The sequence below is a fragment of the Mustela nivalis genome, assembly GCF_964662115.1.
Source record: "Mustela nivalis genome assembly, chromosome: 9".
Lineage (NCBI taxonomy): Eukaryota > Metazoa > Chordata > Mammalia > Carnivora > Mustelidae > Mustela > Mustela nivalis.
In genome coordinates this window covers 118,234,212-118,257,273 of record NC_139028.1, presented here as the reverse complement: position 1 = coordinate 118,257,273, position 23,062 = coordinate 118,234,212, and the positions used below count along the sequence as shown (strand labels likewise).

The window sequence follows — 23,062 nt, the reverse complement described above, 5'->3', positions numbered from 1 at the left end:
TCCAGCCCTCAATGGGCGGCAGCTGTGTCCCAGAGGGTGCACCTGGGCTCTGTCACCCAGGTGGCTCTGATGCCTGCCGTGGCGTGCCTGTGTGGGGCAGGGCGGGCCACTCCGTTGCTCGGGCGGGGGCTACAAGGAAGTCACCTCCTCGGGGCCACCCTCTTTGCTGCCCGCCTGGAGCCCTCCCCTGCCTCTCTGTGGTTCCACTTCCTGGCTGCCCAGCCCTCAGCTTCTTGGTACAGTGCCAGCCTCTGGCCCGGGCCCGCCCTCGGCCATCCCCCCACGGATCATGAGGACTGGGGGCTCCCTCTGGTTTCCTGTGGGTGGTGACAGGGGCTCGTTCCTGCTGCCTTGGCCGGCCAGTGGCTGGGAGACACCTGGGACGGAGGAGGGCGAGGATTCGGGACCCTTTTACCTCTTGCCAAGGCGGCCGCTACTGGGGCCCCAGGGGTGCGGTGGGAGCCAGGCTCTGGCTGGCCTGGAGCATGGTCTTGGACAGGTGAGGCAGGGGGGGAGGGGGCAGCCTCAGCCTCACGCTTTGGCTCCTCTGTAAGCGTAGGTTGGATCAGGGGTGCTCCCTCTGTGCAGAGGAGAGGGCTTTCGCAGCAGGAAGGCAGGTCGCGGGGACTGTGTCCCTGGAGTCGTGGATGGGCCCAAGTCTTGAAGCCTCCTCCCCACCCAGTCCCCACCTGCCACAGTGTCAGAGCGTGCGTGCCCCGTGACCGCGGCTGATCTATGGCCCTGCCCACGGCTGCAGCAGTGGCTTGTCTCGGGGCGTGGGGGAGGGTCTGCGTGCACGGACCCCAAGGCATCCCACGAGTCCGACACCAGCTGTGTCAATGTCCAGCCAATGTCAGCCTTGTGGGTGCCGCTGCTCACGCGGGCTGCTTGCCTCCCAGCCCTCTCCCGAGACGCCCAGGGTTGGCATGGTCTCCACAGCTGGGTCCTGGAGAAGACCCTGCTGAGAGGCCAGCGCCGGGCGCAGTCAGGAGGCATGCCTGGAGGGCCGCCAGGAGGTGTCGCGGTGCCTCCCCACCTCTGGACAGCTGCCAGGGCGAGGGGCAGCCCGAAGCCGCACTGGTTTGCGTCCCAGGGGCACAGGCCTGTGGGTGCCTGCCGCCTGGGCTCCCTGGCCGCGGTGGTGCCGAGTGGAGGAAGAGGGCTCGCCGCACCCCAGAGGAAGTCTCTGCTTACACTCGTGTTTTCTTCCTGATTCCGATTGTTCAGCTCTCGGAAGTTTGCTCAGCAGAGTTGCGTTTGCCCGGCCTCTCTAGGAGCTGGCCAGCAGGGGTGGCTTCTGGAGATGGTGACCGAGCATCTTCCCCGCGGGGGCGAGCCAGGAAGGAATGCTCCTGGAGTGGCCGTGTGACCTTGGGTCAGTCATTTCCTGCTCTGGGCCCTGCCCTGTGGGAGGTATGCTGCGGCCCTGGAGAGTGGACAGCAGCTGCAGCTCCCCTGATGCAGGCTGGGGGCTGGGGAGGACCCTGGCCAGGCAGGGCATGTGGCTTAGCTGGGGCCTGGGAAGGTGACTGCCCCTTGCCATATGTCTAGGAGGTCAGCAGGCCCTGGATTGGCCAGTCTTTGGAGGAGACCTCACCTTTGAGCTGGGGTCAAAGCGGTGGCCTGTGGCTGAGTGGCCAGGGCCCAGGATGGCCGGCGGCCACGCTGGCCCTTGTGTGGCTCTAAGAAGTGTCTGAGATAGTGCGAGAGAAGGCCATGTCCTTGTGGAGTCACTCCATGAAAGGGACAGGATTGTTGCTGTGGCCGGCCAGCTTCGTGTCCTTGGCCTTGAAGGGCCGGGCAGGTGGGGAGATGTGGGAGCCATTGTCCCGCTGGGCCCTGCAGGCCTGGGCGCGCTCTCCCTGCTGGGGAAGCGAGCCAGGATATCCTGTCCCCTCCTCGTCGGGGAACCCCTGCTCCCGCCGGCCGCCAGGAGAGCAGCCTTTCCTGTGTGCGCCTGGCCTGCCCCGGCTGCTGGGCTCGGCGTGCGCCTGGCCTGCCCCGGCTGCTGGGCTCGGCGTGCGCCTGGCCTGCCCCGGCTGCTGGGCTCGGCGTGCGCCTGGCCTGCCCCGGCTGCTGGGCTCGGCGTGCGCCTGGCCTGCCCCGGCTGCTGGGCTCGGCGTGCGCCTGGCCTGCCCCGGCTGCTGGGCTCGGCGGGCAGGACTCTACTGCCCGGTCCGCTCGCGTTTCCTGCCCCCTGACTCCCGGCCTCCCAGGACCCTTTGTGTCCCCACTGTGAGGCGACTCCCAGTGTAGCCGGGGGTATGGGGTCTGGTCTCCCCGTAATGGGTCTCGGTGGAGCCGGCAGTCAGGGAGAGGCCCAGCCTAAGGAGGAGGCGGGATTCCTGTAGTGACCTCCACTCCCTGACCCTGGACGGGGTCCCCCTGTCCTCTGCAGACGCCCAGGGCTCCCTGTCCTTCCCCTGACTGGGGAGAGGCTTCCAGTTCCAGGAGCTGCGGGGAGCCCCGCCTTCTCTCCTACCTCCCCTCTGCCCCCCTCCCCCCAGCTCTCGGCAGTGGCCGGGTGACCCGTGCAGAGCCTTGTCTTGTCCCAGCGGCTCCTCGCCCTCCCACCCACACAGCCTGGACCCGGCGTCCTGCCCCGGTGGCTGCTCGGACACTCGGTTCTCCGGCGTCTCCGGTGCTCCGAGCGCACAGTGCAGCGCGGCCTCTCCGGGCAGCACCTGCTCTGGCCGTCCTGGGGCTTGGAGATCGGGTGCCCCAACCCTCGAGCTCTGCTGGGCACCCCTGGCCGCGGCCTCCTGTCACCTGGCCTGACAGTTCTGAGGCCCCCGGGTGGCTTTGGCAGCCCCTCATGGCGAGTGAGCGTTAGTCGCTGACGTGCCAGGAGTCCGCCCGTGCTTCAGTGGGCTGCGTGGCAGGCGCGGTGCACAGGAGGTCGGCCGTCCCGTCTCTTCCCACCGCCCCCTTTGAGCCTCCTCCGCCTGTCCCTCCGCCCCGGCTCCTGGTGAAGCTGGGAGTTCCTTTTGGTGCGTCTTCCTGTGTCCCCTTCTCTGGGGCCTGGTCCTCTGCTCATGGTCCGGCTTACTTGGGGGATCACAGGCCTCCCATATGTCACCAGCCCTGGAAGGGGGAGACCTCGAGGCTGCAAGGAAGGTGGTGGGAGGGGAGGGGTGGTCTCGGGTGGGAGACCCGAGAGTCTGGATCGGCAGGAGCCCTGGGCACAAGCCAGGGTCTGGGGCCAGGAGGCCACCTGGTGCGGGCGGTGGGCTGACCAGGCGGTGCAGAGAGTGTGGACGGGGGTGGGGCTTCATGTCTGACGCTGGGCCGGGCAGGCCTGCCGCGTTCCCCAGCTCTCTGGGTGTGCACCCCCTCCGTGGCAGGCCGGACGGGCAGGTGTCCCCTTCCCGCAGGCTTGCTCAGGTGGGAAAGGACATTTCCCTGCACCTCGCCCTGAGTCAGTGGCTCCTGCTGGGCTTTGCCTGCCCCGGTGGGCGTGCCGCAGGAACGGAGGGACCCCTCGGCACTCACAGTCCCCTGCAGTGGGGTTGTACCCTGCAGCGGGCTGTCATGGGGGCTGGGGCTGGGCCTGGGGGGCCGTCCTGGGGAACAGAGGTGGGAGGTGTCCCAGCTGCTGCTCAGTGCCCATGGGGTGACCTGCCGGTGACTAGGAGGGGCGGGGACACGGAGATCTCAGGGCCTGGCCGTCAGGGGTTGTCGTGTGTGCTGCGGGTGGTGGGCTGTGCTCTCGTGATCACAGGGGCTATGTTCGTGTTGAAACCGTTATGGCAAAGCCCTGAGCCGTGGGACGTACAACGTGGCTGCATTTAGAGGATGGGCCTCGGCAGCGGGGATCAAGGTGAAATGGAGTCACCCGGATGGCCCGACCCCGTGGGACCAGGGTCCTGAGGAGAAGAGGGGATGAGACCCACAGAGGGACGACCCTGTGAGGGCCCAGGGAGAGCATGGCCGTCCGCACAGGAGAGGAGAGGGTTGGGGGGACCCGCCAGCCCATGCCTGCATCCCGGGCTTCAGCGTCCGGGACGGGGGGACAGTGAGCATCTGTGGGGCTTTGTTATGACCACCCCAGGAGACCCCTGCACCTCTCTGCCCGGCAGGGCTGCCCCAGGGCTCAGGAGCCGGCTTGTCATGGACACAGAAGCAGCGGATGCTGCCATGTCCGGTCTTGGGATCGGTGAGCAGCTCCGGGCTGGAAACAGGCCACGTCTAGTGAAGCAGCGGGGGGCCTGGAGCGCTGCATCCCCCAGGGTCTCCCTGCGGTCCGGCACGCCCCGTGTCCCTGCCTCCCAGGGAGTCGGGCGCCCAGACCCCTCCTCCTCCGGGAGCCAGCTCTGAGGGCGCTCCCCCAGGGCTGGACGTCTTTGCTGGTGTGAGTGGGGGTCCCCGGCCCCTGTGCCTGGGGGTGCTACTTGCAGGCCGGTGTGGGCAACTCCCCAGGCCGAGGGTTGCCGTCCACCAGCTCCCTTCAGAGAGGTGGGGATGCACGCGTCCCGTGCTTGAGTGGCCGCTCCTGCCGGGGTCCCTGGCTAGGAACGCGGTGAGCCCTGCAGCCCTTCTCAGGCTTGAGTTCGAAACCAGCTTTCGGCCGGTGCGGCCCCCGTTCTCTGGAGGGATGGAGCCAGCACGGGTCTGGTCCTGTGAAGTGGGAGCAGGCGTCCAAGCACAGCACTCTGCCCTGGCAGTGTGGCGGGCCCAGGAGGAGCCCGTGGGGGGTGCGCACTGCGTGGGCCCTGGGCCACACAGAAGTTTCTGGAAGCCCCTGTGCTCCCAGCCCCTGCGGCTGGAGGCGGGGACGCAGAGGACTGGACTGTCCACACCCTCTGAACTGTGACCCGTGGATCCGGTTGTGGCGCGGTGGGCCAGGCGTGGGTGGCTCCGTTCTCTGCATGCAAGGGTCTGGCGGCGAGGGGCAGAGCGTGGAGGAGGCTCTGGTCCCGAGAGCATGGGCGACCGTCCACCCCCTGGGGGGCGGCGAGGGCCACCAGTTTCTCTCCTGAGGCCTCCAGGTGCTGGGAGCAGCCCCGCACGTCCCGGAGGGCAGAGTGGTCTGGATTGGCCTCCGGTGTGGGGGCTGGGGGACCCGAGCCCATCCTCACATGCGCCTGTGATGGGACCTGGGCTCTGGGACGGTCTGGGTGACACGGGGCCCCTTCTCTGGGCTCTCGTGGGCAGTGGCTGGGGTGAAGGTGCTGGGACACAGGGGTTGGGCTCCCTTTACCCCCCAACCCCATGCAAGGGGAGGGGGACGGGTGGTGCCATGTGCAAACCTTGGGGGCTCCAAGAGGGGAGGTGAGGGGCCCAAGGCCACACAGCTGCGCGTGCTCAAGGCCGTCTGACTCAGAAGCCCGTGCTTCCCTCCTCCAGCCGGGCTGGAATCCAGGTAGGCCTGCTGAGGCCCTCTCGGGTGGCCGGAGGTTGTGCTGACCCGTTTGTCTTGGAAGGAGATGGGAGGAGCCGCTGGGCAGGAGGGAGCAGGTGCCGGGGCAAGGCCCAGCCCGGAGGCGCTGCTGTGGCCGGTGAATGGGCCCTTTGGGTCGCAGGACCGCTCCCTTGTGGGGGGGAGTCCAGCCTTCACAGGCCTTCAGTCTGGCTGCTCCGGCCTCTGCCTTAAAGCCGCGCTGCCCAGAACCGCAGGCTTCTCCTCCAGGACACCTTCCTAGATTGCCCCAGGTGGAGCCTTGCCTCGTTTCCCCGGCGCCCCGCCCCAGAGCTGAGACCCCTGATGGCTCAGCTGCTCTTGGACGGCAGAAGGGCCGGGCGTATGGGCAGGGCCCCCAAGGGCTGTCTCGGTCCCCCCGCTCCCCAGCAGCCGGCAAGACAGGCACTCCAGACAGGGTCACCTCTGGCACCCGGCCTCGGAAGCCCAGGCCCCCTCCAGCCTGGGCCGCGGCGGTCAGCCTGCTGCCTGGCAGCTCCAAGCCCAGAGCCTGGCCGGGCCTGGAGATCTCTGTCAGTGGGTATTTTTATCCAGCGCATTCCTGAGCTTGGGAGAAGGGTGTGCTCGGGAAGGAGGCGAGTCCTGCCGGCTCCGGGGGGTTGGAGAGGGTGTGGGGGAGCTCTGCAGAGCACGTTCCTTGGGGATGTCTCCGTGTCCACAGCAGCTGTCTGGTGGTGGGCGCAGAGCCTGAGGGTGGGTGGAACCCCCCCCACCACCGCTGCCCACCTGTGCAGGTCTGAGCACTGGGCAGTGCATCCCGAGCAGGAGCCTGTGTCTTTCCACAGGCTGGGTCCCTCTGGAAGGACCACCATGTAGCCCCAGGGACGGCGATGCTGCTGTCCGTGGAGGGCTCTGGGCAGCCAGAGAGGGGGTGGGCGGAACTCTCTGAACAAGGCCCAGGTGGGAGAGCCCAGCCTGCCCCCGCCCCCGCCCCCCGATCTAGGACTCTGGACCTGGTCCCAGTTCCCCTTTCTTCAGCCACCTGCAGCTGGGGAAACTGAGGTCTGGCCACTTGGCTCCAGCAGCCCCTCTTCTGCCCAGGAGGGTGTGATGCTGATGTCTTCAAGGGAGGCGGGGGTCTCGCTCCTGGCATCGTGCCCACAGGCACCCTGCTCTGCCGGCCCTCGCCTCCGGTCCGCAGAGGCCCCCTCTGCCCCTCCGCAGAGCGCTGGCAGCCACGCTGTGCCGTCGGGGGACGGGCCCCTGGGAGGCTGGGGCTGTGGGCTCCTCCCCGTCCCCGGGTGCCCCAGGGCTGGGCCCCCTCCCAGCTTCTTTCCACAACGTCCTCAGGACGGGGCTTCTCTGCACTTCCCTGCTGACTTGGTGGCCACGTGCCATGCAGAGAAGGCCACCTGGAGTCAGAAGACGGGACCTAAGGCCAGGCCAGCTGGACAGAGACCCCCCACACACACACCCCCAGCTTCCTTCAGCCCTGGGTTGCTTTTCTAAATGGAGACCACCCGACCCACCCGGTCCCGCAGGGGCTGCTTCCTTGACCTGCTGGCTGCTTCTCGCCTACCCAGCTGGGCAGAGGAGCAGGGGAGCCCCAAACCAGGGCACAGGCCACTGTCTCCCAGAAGTGCCCCCCATGTGGCAGAGGGGGTTGCCAGGGGAGCCCAGGAGCATTTCAGGTGGTGCCCAGGGAGCCACGTGCCGTGAACATTTGACCTTGATGGTCCGTGTGGTTTGGTCTCCTGTCCAGTGACGTGTCCAGCGGGTCTCTTATAAAGTCACATCTGCGTTTTTGGCTAGGGCAGCCCAGAAAGTTGTGAAATGTAGGCCTGGCTAGTTAAAACCGTGTGGGGCTGGCCTGTCACAGGCAGGGAAGCCATGACAGGATAAACCCCTAGGTACAGACTCAGCTTCCGGACGTCCTGGAGCGGGAACTCCAGTCCGCAGGCTGGGCGAGCACAGGCCCGAGGAGGAGCCCGCTGGACCCTCCCACTGCCCAGCAGGTGGACTCTGGGGGCTCCTCCGGGACCCCAAAGCCAGGCGCGTGAAGACACGGGTACAGACATTTGTGCGAGAAACAACCCCGGCGTGCCCCTGGGCCCTGCGGAGAGAGCAAAGAGTAAAAGAGAAAAGCCAGGACGGAGACGGCGTGTTCTCGCGGAGGGTCGTCTGCGTGACGGGGACGGGGCTTCCGAGGGGCGGAATCCCACGGAGCCCCAGCAGGAGAGCACGGGGCGCGGCAGGCGGCGAGGCTGGGGAGCCCGCGCTCCTCTGGCGGGTCGGTCTGCGGGATGCTAGCATCTGTGCGGAGGGGGCACTGTGCGCCCTGACCGCCCCCCCCAGTCCCACGTCGTGCAGCTTATCTCAAAATGTTGGCCGAAAAATCCCCCCAAAACGAAAACCAAAACATCACACAGAAGAGAGCAGACGGGGCACCACGCGTGTCCCAGGCTGCGGGTTAGAGCGGTCCTTCCGCCGGCGGGAGAGACCGGGATGAGTCGGGTCCCTGCGCGGGGCCGCTGTGTGCGGAGTCGTGTGCGGACGTGAGGGAGGCGTGTGGGGCCCTGCGTGCTTTTACAGCATGGTGACCGGAACGCTGTTTTTAAGTGAGAAAACCCCGGCGGGTGGGAGTCTGACCAGCCACCGCTCGTCTAGGACGGGAAGAGGCGGGAACCCGCACCTGCTTGCTCTTTGCTGGGACAGTAGAGGCGGGTGGGGGGAGGAGCAGCCCAGAACGTCAGCAAAGGTGACCTCTGGCGTGGGGGGGCATGACGGAACCCACGTGGCTTGGGGCGTCCCTCCTCCCTCGGGGCTGACTTTGAAACCACGTGATGGCCGGCGGTCCCAGCACGGCCATGGTGGCCCCTCTCTCATTGTTCGAGGCCTTTGTGCCGGATCTCGGGATGCAGGCCCGTGAGCGACAGTGGCCCCGACGGCCTAGACTTTTGGCCTAGGAGGAAAAAGCCAACGTGAGTCAGAGGAGCTCTCGCTCGTGCCCTCAGCTGCGTTCAAAAGAGAAGGCGTCCGGAGGCGCGTCCTGTGACTTTGTTTAAAAATTGTTTCCCTGCGGGCTGGAAAGGGCCAGAGAGTGGGGACCAGTCAGAGCGTGAGCCCCCAGCTCGCAGACGTGGCCTCTCTGGGCGGTTTTCCTGAGGTCCCATCCACCCCAGCGACGTGGCTGCATCCTGGCCTGGGGCCCGAGAGGCGTGGGCGGGTCCCGTCACCCTAGAAAGCAGGACGGTTACCAATGCCTGCTGGGGCCACGTCCCCAGGCTTTGGCGACAGCTTGAAGGTGTGTGTCCCCTGCCGCGAGGACCAGACAGGTCGGGAGTGACGACCGCAGTGGACTGAAAGGCACCGTGTGGACTTTGAATCCCAGAGCTCGCCCTGACCTCAGGGGCACCACCGGCAGTCCCTTTTGGAGACACTTTATTTTGGGCCCCGGCGAGGAAAGGGTCAACCCCGGCTTTCCCCGTGTGACTCAGGGAAACCCAATAGCAGGTGAGGTCGCGCCTCTTCTTCCAGACTCCACCTGCTGCCTGGGCAGGCGAACGGGGGCCTGGTGAGGTCCTGGGTCCAGCGCTAAGCGTCGTGGTGGCCGGCGACCTCTCCAGCTGCCCGGCATGCTTGCTTGCCAGGGTAGTGGGCAAGGAGACGCCACGAAGCCTCCGATGGAAGCGGGGGCCTGGTCATCGGGGCCTAGGAGCACGCAAGAGGACGCTGCGGGGCGCCCCCGGTCCCAGCCGGGGGACCCTCTGGAGGACAAAGGCTCGGTCGATGTCCACCACCAACAGAAGGGCAGAAGGAAGAGCAAGGGGAGCAGGAGCTCAGACTGAGGGTCCGTGCGGACCCTGCAGGGACCACCTGTGACTCAGGACCCCAGCCAGGCCGAGGTCAGCCTGGCCTCCTTTCCCAGCTGAGCGCGGCCGGCCTCCTGCTGTCCTGTCACCGCCTCTTCCTGGTGCGCCGGCCCCGTGGGGGACCCTTTCGTGAGAGGCTCCCTCCCTTCCCTGGGATGGGGGCCCCGCAGCAGGAGGTCTGGGTTCACCCGCGGCCCCTCAGCTGTAAGCAGGGGAGACAGGTTTCCTCGGGGGCCGTGGTGGGGACTCCGTGGCCTTCCGTAGTGGCAGCGCGGTGCCTGCTGATGTGAGGTCAGGGGCTCATGTGCGGTGCCTAGGGGTCGTCCGGGCCTGGGGACGCAGGATGCACGGGGCAGCGCGGAGTCAGAGCAGGCCTCCTGGAGATGGGGGCTGGGGAGAGGGTGGAGGCAGACCCAGCGGGGAGCTGCTGGGGTGCCGGGGTGGCGTTTGGGGTCTGGGTGGGTGAGCTGGAGGGTTGGGGGGGGCTTGGAGGGTTGTGAACACAGACCTGGCTGGCTGGGCTCAGCGGAGGACCATGGGAGGCCATGGCCGTGTGTGTCTCTAAAAGGCTACCTGTCCTGACTTCCTGTCCTGACTCCTGGCTGTTGAGCTGTCCAGCTTGGACCTCACCCTCAGTGCCTGACTATGTCCCGCTGGGAACATGCCTCGAGGCACTGAGGGGTCCCAGACGACACGTGGTGCCCTCCCTCCTTCCCTGGGTCCCCGGGACCCCTGGCCCCTCCTGGCACCAGAAGTGTGGGTGCACACACGTGCCCTCCCTCCGCGCAGGCCACAGCGTGTTTCAGCAGCACTCACGACTTTCCTTCTCAACAGGTCGTAGAGTTTTCTAGGCGGGGTGAGTCTGGGGCATGTGTTTGGCACTCAGGCCGTGGGTGCGGGGTGCGGGTCCCCCTGCGAGCTCCCCGTACGCCTCGCCGCTGTCCCTGGTGGGCAGGGCACCTGCTTGTGCAACTGCATGTGGGATCGGGGGGAGGGGCAGTGCCTAAAGGGGCTTGTGTCACACACCGTCGGAACGTGGGCGCCGTCAGACTGTGGTGCGCCGGCACGGTTCGAGGCCGGGCACAGACCCGCAGCCGAAATGCTCCGACGGCAGCTCCAGAGGCTGAGCCGCTGTCCTTTTGTCCCCAGTGTCCCCTGCACCCGGAACGGCGGGGGCACGAGACCAGCACGTGGCAAGCGTGGGTGCGTGGGACGGTCCGACCTGCTTTTCACACCCCTGCGGTGTCCCTCTCCATGGCGGGGCTTGGGACCAGCCCCCTCTTGGGGTTTCTGACCCGCCGGGCTCCTACCTGACCTCCCAGCGCTCCAGTACCACTGCCTGTGGCTCTCCCAGGCCTGTGAGGCCAGGGCTGCTGCAGGGCGAGGGGGGGAGGGGCGTGCTCCTGTGCCTGCGTGGGGCCCAGCGTGGAGCTGGAGGCCCGGCCGACCGGAGGCGGAGCACGGGGTGGATCTATGAACAGCAGATGGAGGGGCGGACAGGTGCGAGCTAGTAGACTGGTGGGTACGTGGAGGGATGGACAGACAGGCAGACGCATGGATGTGTGGACAGACAGATGTACCAACAGGCAGACAGGTGTGCCAGCATCCGGTGGGCTCTGTGGCTGTGCTGGACTGATGCTCTGTCGGCCCTGCTGGGCTAACTCAGCCAAAGCCGGGGCTCGGAAGGTGACAGGCTGTCCTCTGTCTTGGGAGACCCCTCCGTGACTCCGTGGCCAGTGGCTGTCTTCGTGGACGTTGCTGTGGGAGCCGTGGGAAGCCAGCTGGTGGCCTGGGGCTGTGTCGGGGGTTGCTGTGGGTCCTTTGGACCACCTGGCACAGGGCACGAGTGTGGGTGTCCTGTGGGTGTCCTGTGGGGCCAGCGCTGGGCTGTGGTCTCTGATGCTGGCTCGGGACTTGCCGTCTGCTGACGGGCCTCATCTTGAACCTTGCATCTGCCCTGGGGCTGGCAAAGGCCTCAGTTTCTGGAACATACTGCTTTTCAACACCACGGGCACTTTCAGCTCTAATCGGGGCGGCCACTGTCACGGCCCCACCAGACCCCCCGAGGTCACACCCGTTTCCAGTGGTGAGCCGGCCTGGGACCATCCTGAGGGCTCTCTGCTCTCCTGCCATGTGCCCCGCGGTGGGGGATACCAAGGCCTGGCCAGGGGTCCGGTTTCTGCCTAGTCTGGCCAGAGGCCACACAGGGTCCTAAGAGTGAGGGTCCTGACCTGGTCTGAGCCTCTCTCCAGCTGCTGAGTGGGGAGGGGGTCATGCATGGGAGAATAGAGGGCAGGGGGTCCTTGGGAGTTGTGGGGAGTAGCGTGGCTTCCAGGAGGCCCCGGTTGGCACGTGATCTGAGTGGGGAGTCCTGACCTACCGCTTGGCTCCCGGCTCCTCCCTGACCTGCCCTGTGCCCTTGGGTGACCAGGTGGCTTCCCTGTGTCCCTAGAGGCCATCCTGAGCTCACTGGGCAGGGCTGAGATGGGAGGCCTTTCAGGGCCCTCAGGCCCCCAGCGGCGAGGCTGCTCTCTGTGCCCGTTTCCCCTGGGTCAGGGCCTGTTCGAGGCCCTGGTGTGCAGCTCTGCAGAGACGCAGCCCCTCCCGGGCAGCCCTGGAATGTTCTGTCTGCCCTTGGCACGGAGGGGGATGGGCAGGCTGGGGGCTCCTGGGCTGGTTGGCCTGGTCCCCGGGTAGGGGCCCCGCCTCCCTGCTCTTATCAATTCTCTGCCAGTCACCCAGAGCTTCCACAGGCCTTTACAGCCTCCCCTGGGCCGGGGCGGGGTGTGGGGCAGCAATCTCTGTCCCCGCCTGCTCCCGCCCCCCGCATGCTGGGCAGCTCTGACACTTGGGGAGCTCTGGACCCAGACTTCCAAGACTCAGATGCCTGCATAGAGGCCTCCCTGCATCCCGAGACCCCAGAGGGCTGCCCGGGAGGGGGTCAGTGGGTCCCCAGCTTCCACCCAGGGACTGCGAGGCCCCTGTCCCCCCGGGAGGCCACCTCCCCAGGGAACGCTCGTGAACCTATCCCAGGGAGCATGGGAGCCAGCCCCCAAAGGGCTCCTTGCCCAGGGCTCCATTCTGGGCACTGGGTTCAGTTCACTGAACGTGGGCCAGGACCAGGGGCCCCATCTGTGCGGCAGGTGGTGGCCCCCGGCAGCCCGGGTCTGGGCAGCGCAGGGTCCGGACACCTTGGGACAAGTAGAGCACGGACTGGGCTTGAACCCTGTGGGAGAGCGGAGCCTTCGGGCCGCAGGGTGCGAGTGGGGGAGGGGCCTGAAGTAGATCAAGATGGTTTCCTCATCGCCACCCCCGCGGTGGGTTCTGGGTTGAAATTTTTTACACTTTGGCCTAAATGGATTTTCCCCTTTGGAAATATTGGTCGTTTGTAAAAACCAGGAGGTGGATTAAGTAGGGAGCCGGAAGACCCCCAAGAGGTTCCTGGGGCCCCCTGCTTCCTGGCTTTCCTAGGGGGGCTCAAAAGACGCAGAGCCGGGGGGACATGGGGCCACACCCCCGGCAGGCATGGAGCACGGCCTGCAGGTCAGGCCCCGGGCGCCCTGGGTCCTGGGGGAGGCTGGGGGTGGGAACAGCATGGGGCGGGCTGGGCTGCTGTGTAGGGGACCCCCACCTCTCTCATGGGGCCAGGAGCCCGTGGCCCATGGAGGGGGTGGCCCAGGTCTACAGTGACCTGCGGGGCTTCCTGCTGGGTGGAAGGACCGTCAGGCTGACCCCCGACGAGTGTGCTCAGTATGGGAGGTGGACGCCTGCCGGGGGGGGGGGTTTGCCCCGAGGTGAAGCGAGCCGGCTCCCTGCGGGGAGGGAAGGAGGCATACAGCAGGCTCACAGCTGGTGCTACGGCCCTCCCCTCTGGGCAGGCCTGGGAGCCTGGTCACCTGTCCAAGAGGGAGGCCCAGGGCAAGACACTGTGATGGCGGGAGGCTGCCCTGTGTCCAGCCACATGGCTGGAGACCGCTGATTTGTCCATGGTCAGGCCAGCTGGGGAGTCGGAGTTGGGGATCATTGCGCCCACCAGGGCCGAGGCATCCCAGCACAGGCTGGGTTGGCAGGTCACTGAATGGGGTCAGGGCCCTGTGGGGACACAGACACTTGCTCAGTGTCACAGCTGGTGGGCCAGGCTGGCATTGAACCCATCACAAGCCTCTGTCCGGTGCTTCCTAACCTGTGGGCAGCACCTCAGCCCGTGCCCCCCCACGCTGGTCCTGCCCCCGCTGGGTGCTGGATGAACAGTCCCGGGGCAGTGGGCCTGCTGGTGGCTGGACTAGACTCCCTCCCTAGGCCCAGGGAGAGCCTCTCTCCCCAAACCTGGATGTCCCCAGGGACACTCGGGGCAAGTCCTTGGCCAGCTACTGGGGAGACTGGCCCAGGCTGCCGGGGGACAGGGCAGGGCCATGGAGTCAGGGTCGTAGGGTTCCGATGGGCTCCGTGAGCTGTCTCACCGCTGTGGTCCTGCAGGGACCTTCCTGGCCAGTGGCTTCTGGATTGGAGAGAGGCTTTTGAAGGGGTCACTGCGGGGACAGACAGCAGCATGTCCCCCGATGCTAACTCCATGGCTTAGGCCAACAATGCCGTCAGGCCGGAGCCGGGGCAATCCATGGGAAGGACGGCCCAGCCCAGCTGCTCACCAGCTGTGCCTCCTGGGAGCTGGGAAGGTCATCGGCGGCCTGGCACGCTGTAGCAGGGGCCAAGCCCTACTAGCCAGTTCTGGATTGGGATGGTTCCTGGTGGCACCTGGCCGGCTGGTAACCCGAGCCGTCCTTGGGGGAGTTGGTGACTGTCTCAGCTGCCCTCCCAGGGGTGGCGGCGGCAAGGGGCGGGGGCAGGTGTGGGGAGAGGAGGGACCGGCCATCTCCCTGCCCCAGGGATCAGGTGATAGACTTTCCTGAGGCACCTGTGCAGGTTGTGTGGTCTTCGAGGCTGGAGAGTGACCTTGCTTGTTAAGGAGACTCAGCCCATAGCCCGAGATGGGGACTCCTGCTGCCCGGATTGGGTGCTGGTCGGTGGGGCGGCCCCCAGTGTCCCCAGGCCTGGCCCCTCCCCACAGGAAAGTCCCCAGTGGGGTTCCCACTTGCAGGTGGAGGGGTTACAGGCTGAGAGGCGTGGAGGAAACAGAGCACTGGGTCTTCCCCGCCGGTCCTGGAGCCACGGTCTGCAGAGGGTGCGGGGGCTGGCCGGTGTTCCCGGGGCGGCAGCTGCATCTCCCTGCTCGGCCGGTCCCACAGCGCAAGTCAGGACGGCGTCACGGATTTCTACATGGCCTTGGGGGGGCGGGGGCTGGCCTGTGGCGTCAGCCTTGCCCGGGACAGTCGGGGCCCCTGGGAGCCGGAGAGCCCTCTGGGGACCGTGCCCATGTCAGGTGCCCCCCAAGCTGGGCTGTGGGAATGCGGGTCCGTGTTGCCTGGGGCTCCTGCTCGCGGGGTATGGGGCAAGGGCTTCCTCCTCTCCCGGTGTTCTGTGAACGGGCAGGGCTCCTCCAGCTCCACGCTCTGCTGTTGGGTCTGGACTGTGCTGTGGGTGGGGGCATGGGTCGTGCTGGGCGCTGCCAGTGTCAGGGCCGCCCCTGGCCTCCGTGCCCGTCACGTGCCACTGGCATCCGTGTCCAAGTCATGGCAGCAAAACCATTTCCAGACTTTGCCCACCGTCCCCTGGGGCACAGAGTGTGGGGCTCAGAGGCCGGCTCCTGGAGTTGGTGCTGGGGGGTAGCTGGAAGGTGAGCGCGCGTGAGCCCCGAGAGCAGCTGGCTGGGGAAGCCCCGGGCTGGCCCTGCGGGGCGCGGCAGGCCCGTTGGGAGGAAGGCTGTGCTCCACAGGAAGGATGGGCCTGTCCACAGCCAGCTGAGCCGGTGGCCTGTTCCCCTGGCTTTCCCGAGGTCCCATGGGGTTAGTCCTTCTGGGAGTGCAGCAAACCCAGGAGGGGCCCTTGGTGCTACTGGGCGGAGATGCGGCTGCACAGGTGCTCGGGCCTGTGGGGCCCCGCTGACTGCAGGCTGTGTGGTTCCTGCACACCCCTGGGCATACAGAATGATGCCTGTGGCCATGGGCCCGGTCTGTGGACCCACGGTGAAGCCGCAGGTGATCCCAGCCCTGCGGTGGGACTGGGGCTCCAGCTCCTGCCCCCGACCCCCGCCGGTTTCCCGGATAGGTGCGTGCAGCCGGCCCTGCCCGCCTGGGCCTCAGCCCCCATCACCATCGATGCTCAGTGCCTACAGCTCGGTGTGATATGGGGCCTAACCTCACTGAGGACAGGCTTTGCAGGCCAGCCTGCTGTTCACACCAAGGGACTGGGCCGGGCCCAGGAGCGCTCAGCAGGCGGGGGACCCACACCCTGTGCGTCCTGTCCTGGCCCTTTGCCCTTGTGCCAACCCAGACACCACGGCTTGCCCATGTCTTCTGCCACCGGTGTGCCAGGCTGTGGCCACGTCCCACGTCCCAGGGGGCCTGCTGAGCTCAGACTCTATGGCCTGCAAGGCCCGAAAGTCCGTGGGTCCCTCGCCACCTGCACTGGGCAGGCCACAGGAGGTAGGGTCACTTGGGTCCCGCACGGCTCACTGCTGGCCTGCCCGGGCACCCGTGTGTGCCTCTGCTGCCGGGACCCGGCCCTGCTCGCTGTACTGAGCCAGGCCTAGTCGTGGCCGGGGCCTCCCCAGGCCGTGGGGGCTGGGGCTTCCGCAGGGGCTCCTTGAGGAGGCGGGGCTTGAGTGGGCTTGAGATGGGGGCAGGAGGCGACCTGAGCTGAGGGACCACCTTGTGGCTGACGGCCAGGCAGGGGCGGTCAGCAGGCCTGGGGAAGGTGTCTCCTGGGGGCAGTGGGAGGCGAGTAGCTCCCGGGGGTGGGGGTGAGCTGTGGGCACCCCTCGTGGCCTCGCAGCGTCCAGCAGAAGGTGGGTCCCCCGAAGAGTTCAGGGCTGGCTGTGTGTCTGCTCTGCCCCCTCCCTCCCTCGGCCTGGATGGGCCGGGACAGGGTGTGGGGGGGGTCTGGTGCCGTGGCCCGACCGGGCTCGCACAGAGGATGTGGTGTGGTGGGGAGGGTCAGCTGAGGAACCACGGGAAGGCAGATACCACCTCAGGAAATGGCCCTTGGACCCGGCTCCCAGAGCCCTTGCGAGGCTGTCAGGGTGTGGGGGGAGGGGAGGCCAGGCTCAGGACCGCGCGGGCCGGACGGAGTGCCGGGAAATGGCCACTTCCCCTCCGCTCTGCCACTTTCCTCGAGCGTGGACCCTTCTCCGGTGCCCTTTCTTCCGCGCAGCTTGGTCTGGTGACGGCTCCGCCCGCCTCGGCCGCTCCCCGTGCTCACGGGGTCCGCGGGGGTCCGTGCGGGCGGGTGCGGACCCCGAGAGACCACCCTCAGCGGGACGAGCCCCTCCACCCCCCAAACACCCCCTCCGCCCTGCCCGCAGCCCCCGCCCCCGGGAGGCCACCACCCGCTCTTGGCTCTGGGGGCCGGTTTGCTGCGGGAGAACTTTCTGTCTGTGGAAGCGCTCGGCGGGCGCTCTCCGGTCCGGCCTCTCTTGCCCCGCACCACGCCCTGCACCATGCCCCGCACCACGTCCTACAGGCCGCGGCGCGTGCACGCCCGTGTGGGCCTCTGTACCCAGCTCGGGGACCTGTTCACCCACTGAAGGACATCTGCGTGGGGCCCAGGTCGGGGGCTGGACACACGGCGCCATGTCGCAGCGTGAGCACGTGGCGGGGCTGGCCTCGCGGCAGGTGTGGTCGGGGTGGGGGTCGGGGTGGAGGTCGGGGTGGGGGTCGGGCCGCCGGCCGCCCCCTCCACCGTCCACCGCTGCACACCGGCTTCGGCTGCCAGCGTGTCCTCGGCTGCGCCCGGCTGGCGGCTCTCGCCTCCGGCCCACGTGGCAGGGGCACGGGGGTGCTGCCTCGCGGCGGGGTTCGTTCTCCCTGGGATCGTGCATCGCGCCGTCGTGGGTCTTGGGTCTGCGGGGCCTGTTGCGGCCTGTCCTCGCTGGCCACGCAGCCGGTCTGCTTTCTCGCTGGCTGCTCCAGGAGCCCGTTATGTCCTGCGCACGAGTCCTCTGCTGCCTGCACGCCCTGCAGAGGCCCGGCGGGCTGCGGCCTCTCATTCCTTCCCGGCCTGGCGGAGGAGGCCAGGCGGCTTCCGGAGGCGCCTGGGACGTCCCTGACGAGCCTGAGGCCTGCAGCCCTTCCTGCTTTTTCTAGAGCTTGTGTGGTTTCGGGATCAGTGTTAGGCCTGGGACGGACCCTTTGTGGCCAGCTGTGATGTGGCTCGAGCCTGTTTATGTGGGTTCCCAAACGTCCGAGCACGGTTTGCCAGGAGGGCTTCCCCTGCTCCCCTGCCCTCAGGTGCATCAACGGGGCAGGCGGTGGGGCTGGGAGGGAGGCTGTCCTGCTGGGGGTACTGCGTCCCCTGTGATGTGAGCGTGGCGGGGGGCAGCAGAGGGGTCTGGGGACCCAGCTTGGGCTCCCTCCTGCCGGGAGCACTGGGCCATGCCCCTTCCCAGGCCACTTCCTTATCTGGGGGATCGCAGGAGACCTAACCCATCCGGCCACATCCCCCACTAGTTAGTGGAGCCCGTGTGATTGCACTTTCGGCAGAGCCATTCCGTGCTGTCCTCAAGGGCGTTGGGAAGACGCCCTGACCTTCCCAGGGCCGCCATGGGGTGGCCAGGACTCACAGCTCTGGGCCAAGACTTGACCCTGTTGCTCCCCTGACACCGCAGGGCCCCCCGACAGCCCAGGGTGCCCAGATGGTCATGGAGAGAGGGTTCTCGAGGGGTTGTGGGTGGGGGGTGACCCGAAAGCCATCTGTGTCCCGTGCAGGAAGACCCTCCCGTCCCTGTGCCCAGTCTTGCACGCCGGTGGAGTGCACCTTCCAGGCAGAGCAGGGTGCACCTCTCGGTTTCCGTCAGGAGTCTCCCACCTAAACGCTGACCCCCCGCGGCACCTCCAGGTGTGCCACGCGGCGCTGAGGAGCCACTGGTCCAAGACAAGGAGAGCCCCATGTTGGGGCCAGGCCAGGGCAGTCCTGTCATTGTTTTCCAGAACTCGGGCAGGAACAAACCACCAAACTGGGAAGAAAATTGGGAGGCTGGAGTGGGTATCAAGGACTGGAAGGGCAGGGGCTGCCAGAGTTCCTGCCCTGGGGGCCGCAGCGCGGATGAACCCTGAGCAGGAATGCCGGTGTCGTGCTTTGAGGCCCTGGAGACGCCATAGCAAGCAGCCAGCTGAGCTCGCAGCCCTTTCCAGGGGCCAGGGCTGGGGAGGGGTCTGTGCTGGGGCCCCAGGAGGGCAGGGCCATCTCCCACGGGGTCTGGAATTGCATCCCTAGTGGTGGCACAGTGCCCAGTGCGGGACAGACGGTCAGTCATCCTGCTTGGCTGGAACTGGCCAGCATGTGTGGCCTGGAGTCGCTCTCGGCCTGTCTGGGGCCCGTGGGTGCCTCCTCTCCGAGCCAGGAGGGCCAAGGGACCAGTTTTCCAAGGTGACCGTCCCCCAGCTGGTGCCCCCAGGGAGCCCCTCTGGCCAGTGCAGGATGACAGGGAGGGGCTTGGCCTTGCCCTACGGGAAGCCTGGGGCAAGCCTCACCATCGTGGCCCCCGGACTGGACTTCCTCCTTTCCAAACCTGCCGGTGATGCCAGGGGCAGCAGCCGGGGCGGGTGGGGCAGGTGGCCCGGGGATCCCGTGACAGCCTGCCAGCAGCAGGGCTGTGGCTGGACCTCGTGCTCTCTGCTCAGGTGTAGGTGTCTGAGCCCCCTGACCCGCTGACTGGGAGCCCCTGCCCCATCACCTCGTTGTGGGCCGCGGCCCCTCTGTGGCGCGTGGGCCAGGCCGCAGCCACCAGGTGACGGGTCCCAGAGTGGCCGGCTGCCAGCGAGCACCTGCCAGACGTCAGGGCTGGTGGAGGCCCCCGTGTGCCTGTGCTCTGACTCGTGCGCGGGGCGGGCGGCCGCCCGAGCTCCTGCACCCGCCCCCACAAAAGGCCCCTGCGGCAGGATCCTCTGCCTTTGGGCGGAGCCGCGCTCCTGGCCGGGGAGGCAAGCCCCAGGGTGGAGGAACATGGAGGGACACGGAGCGGTTTTGTGTCCGTCACCACGGTGTGGTCAGCCTGACGGCCGGTGGGCCCCGGACACGTGTTGGCATTACGGGGGCTCACTTCTCAGAGCCCCCCACAGCCCCACGTCAGCCTCATTCTGGGGGAGTGGGGAGCTGGGCCCGGGGCACCCCGCTAGTGAGGGGCAGAGCCCGACAGGAATGGCGCATTTGACCTTGGGGTGACCTCTGCATGTGTGTGTGCTTGTGTGTACATCCACCGCATGCGCGGCCCTACGCCCGTTGGCAGGGAGCGAACCCAGCGCCCTCCCCGCGGCCCCAGCAGCCCTGGATCCTGGGTCCTTCCCTGGGGATCGGCGTGGTCTGGGTGTCGGGTGGGAGAGGGTCCACACAGGGCGTGTCCTCGGGGACGGGCTCTGTCTGTGGTGCGGCGGCGGTGACGTGTCCCTGGTCTCCAGCCGCGCGTCTCCCCGCCGTGAAGCCCGCCAGTGTGTTGTTTAAGTTCGTCCGTCGGCCAGCGCCTGGGCCGGCTCCCCCTTTGTGCGGAGCGGTGCCGGGAACACGTGTGTGCAAGTTTTTGTTTGAACACCTGTGTCTGGTTCCTGGCTGTCGCACCCGGGGGCGGGCTTGCCGGGTCACGTGACCGCGGGTCCCCGCGGCCCGAGGACTCTCCCAGCAGTGCTTTCACGTGGGCCCCCCCCCCCCGGGCGTCTTGGTTTAGGGTCGCACCAGCTCCCCCTCCTGCCTGCTCCCAAGCCCTGTGCTCTGGCCCTGGATGCGGTCCTGGCTACGGCCCCTCCTTGCGTGCGGGGACCCCACCGTGCGGGGTGCCCAGGCTCTCCCTCTTCCCAGAGGGCCCCCCTTCATCCATCTAATGGGCCCCCATTAGAAGTGTCAGTGGGGTCTCAGTACCTCAGGCCCTGGTGGGGTGCAGAATGTGCTCTGGAACCAGACGCGGGGGTGGGGGGCCATTCTCCTGCAGGGCAGCCGGAGACCCCTCCTCACCTCACAGCCTGGGCAGGGCAGCAGCCTCCCAGCCTCTGCCTCCCACTGCAGTGGTCTGGCCCTCCAGGTCCCCTCTCTTGCCACCAAACCTCTAACCCCTCCCCCTCAGCCCTGCATCCTCCCGCTCATCCCAGCAGGGCCGGGTCCCCCTGGAGGTTTCTGTACAGCAGAGGCACCCGTCCTTCCAGACGCACCTCTTACTTTCTGCTGGGTCCGGCAGCATGACCCCTGCCCCGGTCGAGAGCAGACCGGAACCTGGCCCACCCCCCGTTCTGCATGCCCCCACCTGTTTCTGCAGCCCGCCCCCCCCCCCGGTTCTGCAGCACCCCCCAGGCTGGCTTCTCTCCCCGGCCCCGTCGCCACACACATAAGCAGTGGCGGGGGCCCCTTCCCGAAAGCCTGCTTCTTGGGAGTGGATTCAAAACAAACCCAGACGTGTATTGTCTATGAAACTCTCCCAAAGTCAGGAACATCGTCATCAAAACCAAAGAATGGCTGGAGGTGTTCAGGTCCCCGCACCCGGAGACGGGAGCTGCGGCCTGCGTCTCGGACCAGGCACTGGGGCGAAGCTGCGGGTGGACGGCCGCGTGGCCTCCGGGCTCTGTGACCAGAGGAACCGGGCCTCAGACCACATCCCCAGGGTGGCCGCAAACGCGGACTTGAGGACACATTCCGGAGTCAACAGACTGGATTTCCCTGATTCCGATCTACGTGTCAACCTAATTACCAGCTTACGGAGGGACGGGTTTAAAGAAGAAAAATCTACTTAACACGGCCGCGGCCCGTGGGTATTGAAGAGCTCGGGAGGGCGGGGGAGGGACGCGGGTGTCCTTCACGCACAGCTGCGTGGCTTGCGGCCCTGGACGAGACTGAAGGCAGCCGGGAAGTCGAAGTTCGAGATAACCCAGGCAGAATGCAGAAACGAGAGAAGACGACGAAGCACTACGAGGCAAAAATAAAATCAGATGGGCAACCGGGAACGGACTCTTGTTTTTTGAGTCTTCGTTTTGTTTTGTTTTTAGAAGAAGGATGAGGTAGGTCTAATCAAGGAGAAATGGCAACTTCAGAGTTAGAGGTTCGACACGAGAGCGCTCTGTAGCCGCAGACGGAGCCTGGACCGTGCCTGGTGAGCTTGCGGCCCGGCCGGCCGGAGGAACCTTGCGGAGCGGCTGTGCACCCGGGAGGAGCTGAACGGGGCGGAAAGGTCTCAGATTTGGGACGAAGCAGGCTGACGTACGGGCGGGTCCCCTGCGCTGTGGCTCCGCTGGCTGCGCGGCCGGTCGCGACACAACTTCCACCCCATCCCAAGCGCAGGACGAGGGACGAGGGAGGAGACATCTCCGAGAGGCGGCTGACGAGTTTTCTCCCAGGAAGCTTGTGGCCGCTGACCCTCCCAGTCCCCACGACACTGAAGCACTGGGAGCGGCCACCACTCCCTCAAAGTGCTGAGGGCGCTTGGAGCTCGGGAGACAAGGGCCGCAGCGGCGGGCGGGCAGGCTCCTGCAGCCGCCCACGGGCCCCGAGGCAGGTGGTCGCCGGTGGGGGCGGCGCTGCCCTGGTGGACAGAGAGGGGCAGGGTGGTTCCCCGTCGGCCTCAGACCATCTCCCTTGAGGGCGGCGCGAGGAAGACTCGGCCTTGCAGGGAGGAAACTGCCTGGTCAAAGTCCACATCCCCAGGAAGGGCAGACCAAGCACAGGCGGCCCCGCACGGATGTCCTCGGTCAGCCACGGTCTTGCCAGAGGCGCGTCACCTGGTTCTAACCGCGAGGAAACACCAGGTACGGCCGGGTTGAAGGACGCTCCCCAGGGGCACTGGCCTGAACTCTTTGAAAATGTCAAGGTCAAAAGATCGTACAGAGAGACTAAGGGAGCCCTCGGATCACAGGAGGCGTGTGGGTACCATGGCAGCATGAAACTGGGAGTCGGGGCAGGTGGGGGTCCCGGCGGGGCACAGAGGCTTGTGCACCCAGGGCTGGGGTCCTCAGCCAGCTAGCGTCAGGCACGTGGGTTAGGTCAGGGGTCCCGTGTGCGTTCCGTTTCCTGATTTGGACACCTGCGCCCCAGACCGTTTCCCAATTTGGACACCTGCGCCCCAGACCGGAATGTCCTTCTTCCTGAGATACGCACACAGAAGTACTTAGTGAAAAGCAGGCTCGATGTCTCCAGCCTACCCTCGGAGGGTTCCGGAAAGCCTAACGGACGGGCGGCCGCGGGCAGGCGGGGAGAGGGAGGGCATAGGGCAGGAGATGGGACAACGGGCCAGCCGTGGAGTCCGGGCTGACGGCTTGTGGGAGGACCTGGTGCTGCTCTCACAGCCGCCCGTGTTCAAGATCAGACGGTGCGGGTGCAGGGACCCCAGATCACCGCGAGCTCTTTGGATCTCTCCCCGCCGCGTGCGAGGGGGGTTTCGTCTTCCGAACTGGACGGATGCGATCTGTGGCCTCCGCGATGCGAATCACGGTCCCAGGCTGATCGCTAGCGCTGCTGGAAGGGCTTCCCGGGGCCTCCTGCGGCGCGGACGAGTGTGTGTTTAGGAGATCGGCTTCTGTGTTGTACGACCGGGACACGCTGAGCGGAGAGCACTGGGAAGTTTTAAAGAGGAAACGACCATGACCCACTGACCCACAGCCCCGCGGTGCCTGCCGTCTGCCTCCCGCTCTCCCGGGTCAGCGTGCGGGTGCCGGTGCCGGTGCGTGTCCCTGGGGTGCCGGAGGGCGCGTGAGCGCACCGGGCGCCGCAGCAGTGTGCCCTCAGCCTGCCCCCTGAAGCAGTGTGG

General features: G+C 67.1%; 1 protein-coding gene across 6 annotated transcripts in view; it reads left to right on the top strand.

The window, feature by feature from the left end:
• Window positions 1-23,062, top strand: part of KCNQ1 (potassium voltage-gated channel subfamily Q member 1) — a 307,094-nt gene that overhangs the window by 2,624 nt on the left and 281,408 nt on the right. The window contains exon 1 of one of the 6 annotated variants that reach the window (XM_082749165.1): window positions 1,277-1,375. The exons of the other annotated variants lie outside the window; for them this stretch is intronic. Coding sequence (XP_082605291.1) covers window positions 1,347-1,375 — 29 coding nt within the window. The 5' untranslated portion in view covers window positions 1,277-1,346. Of the gene's footprint in view, window positions 1-1,276; window positions 1,376-23,062 lie in introns of those variants that run through there. 6 annotated transcript variants of the gene reach the window in all.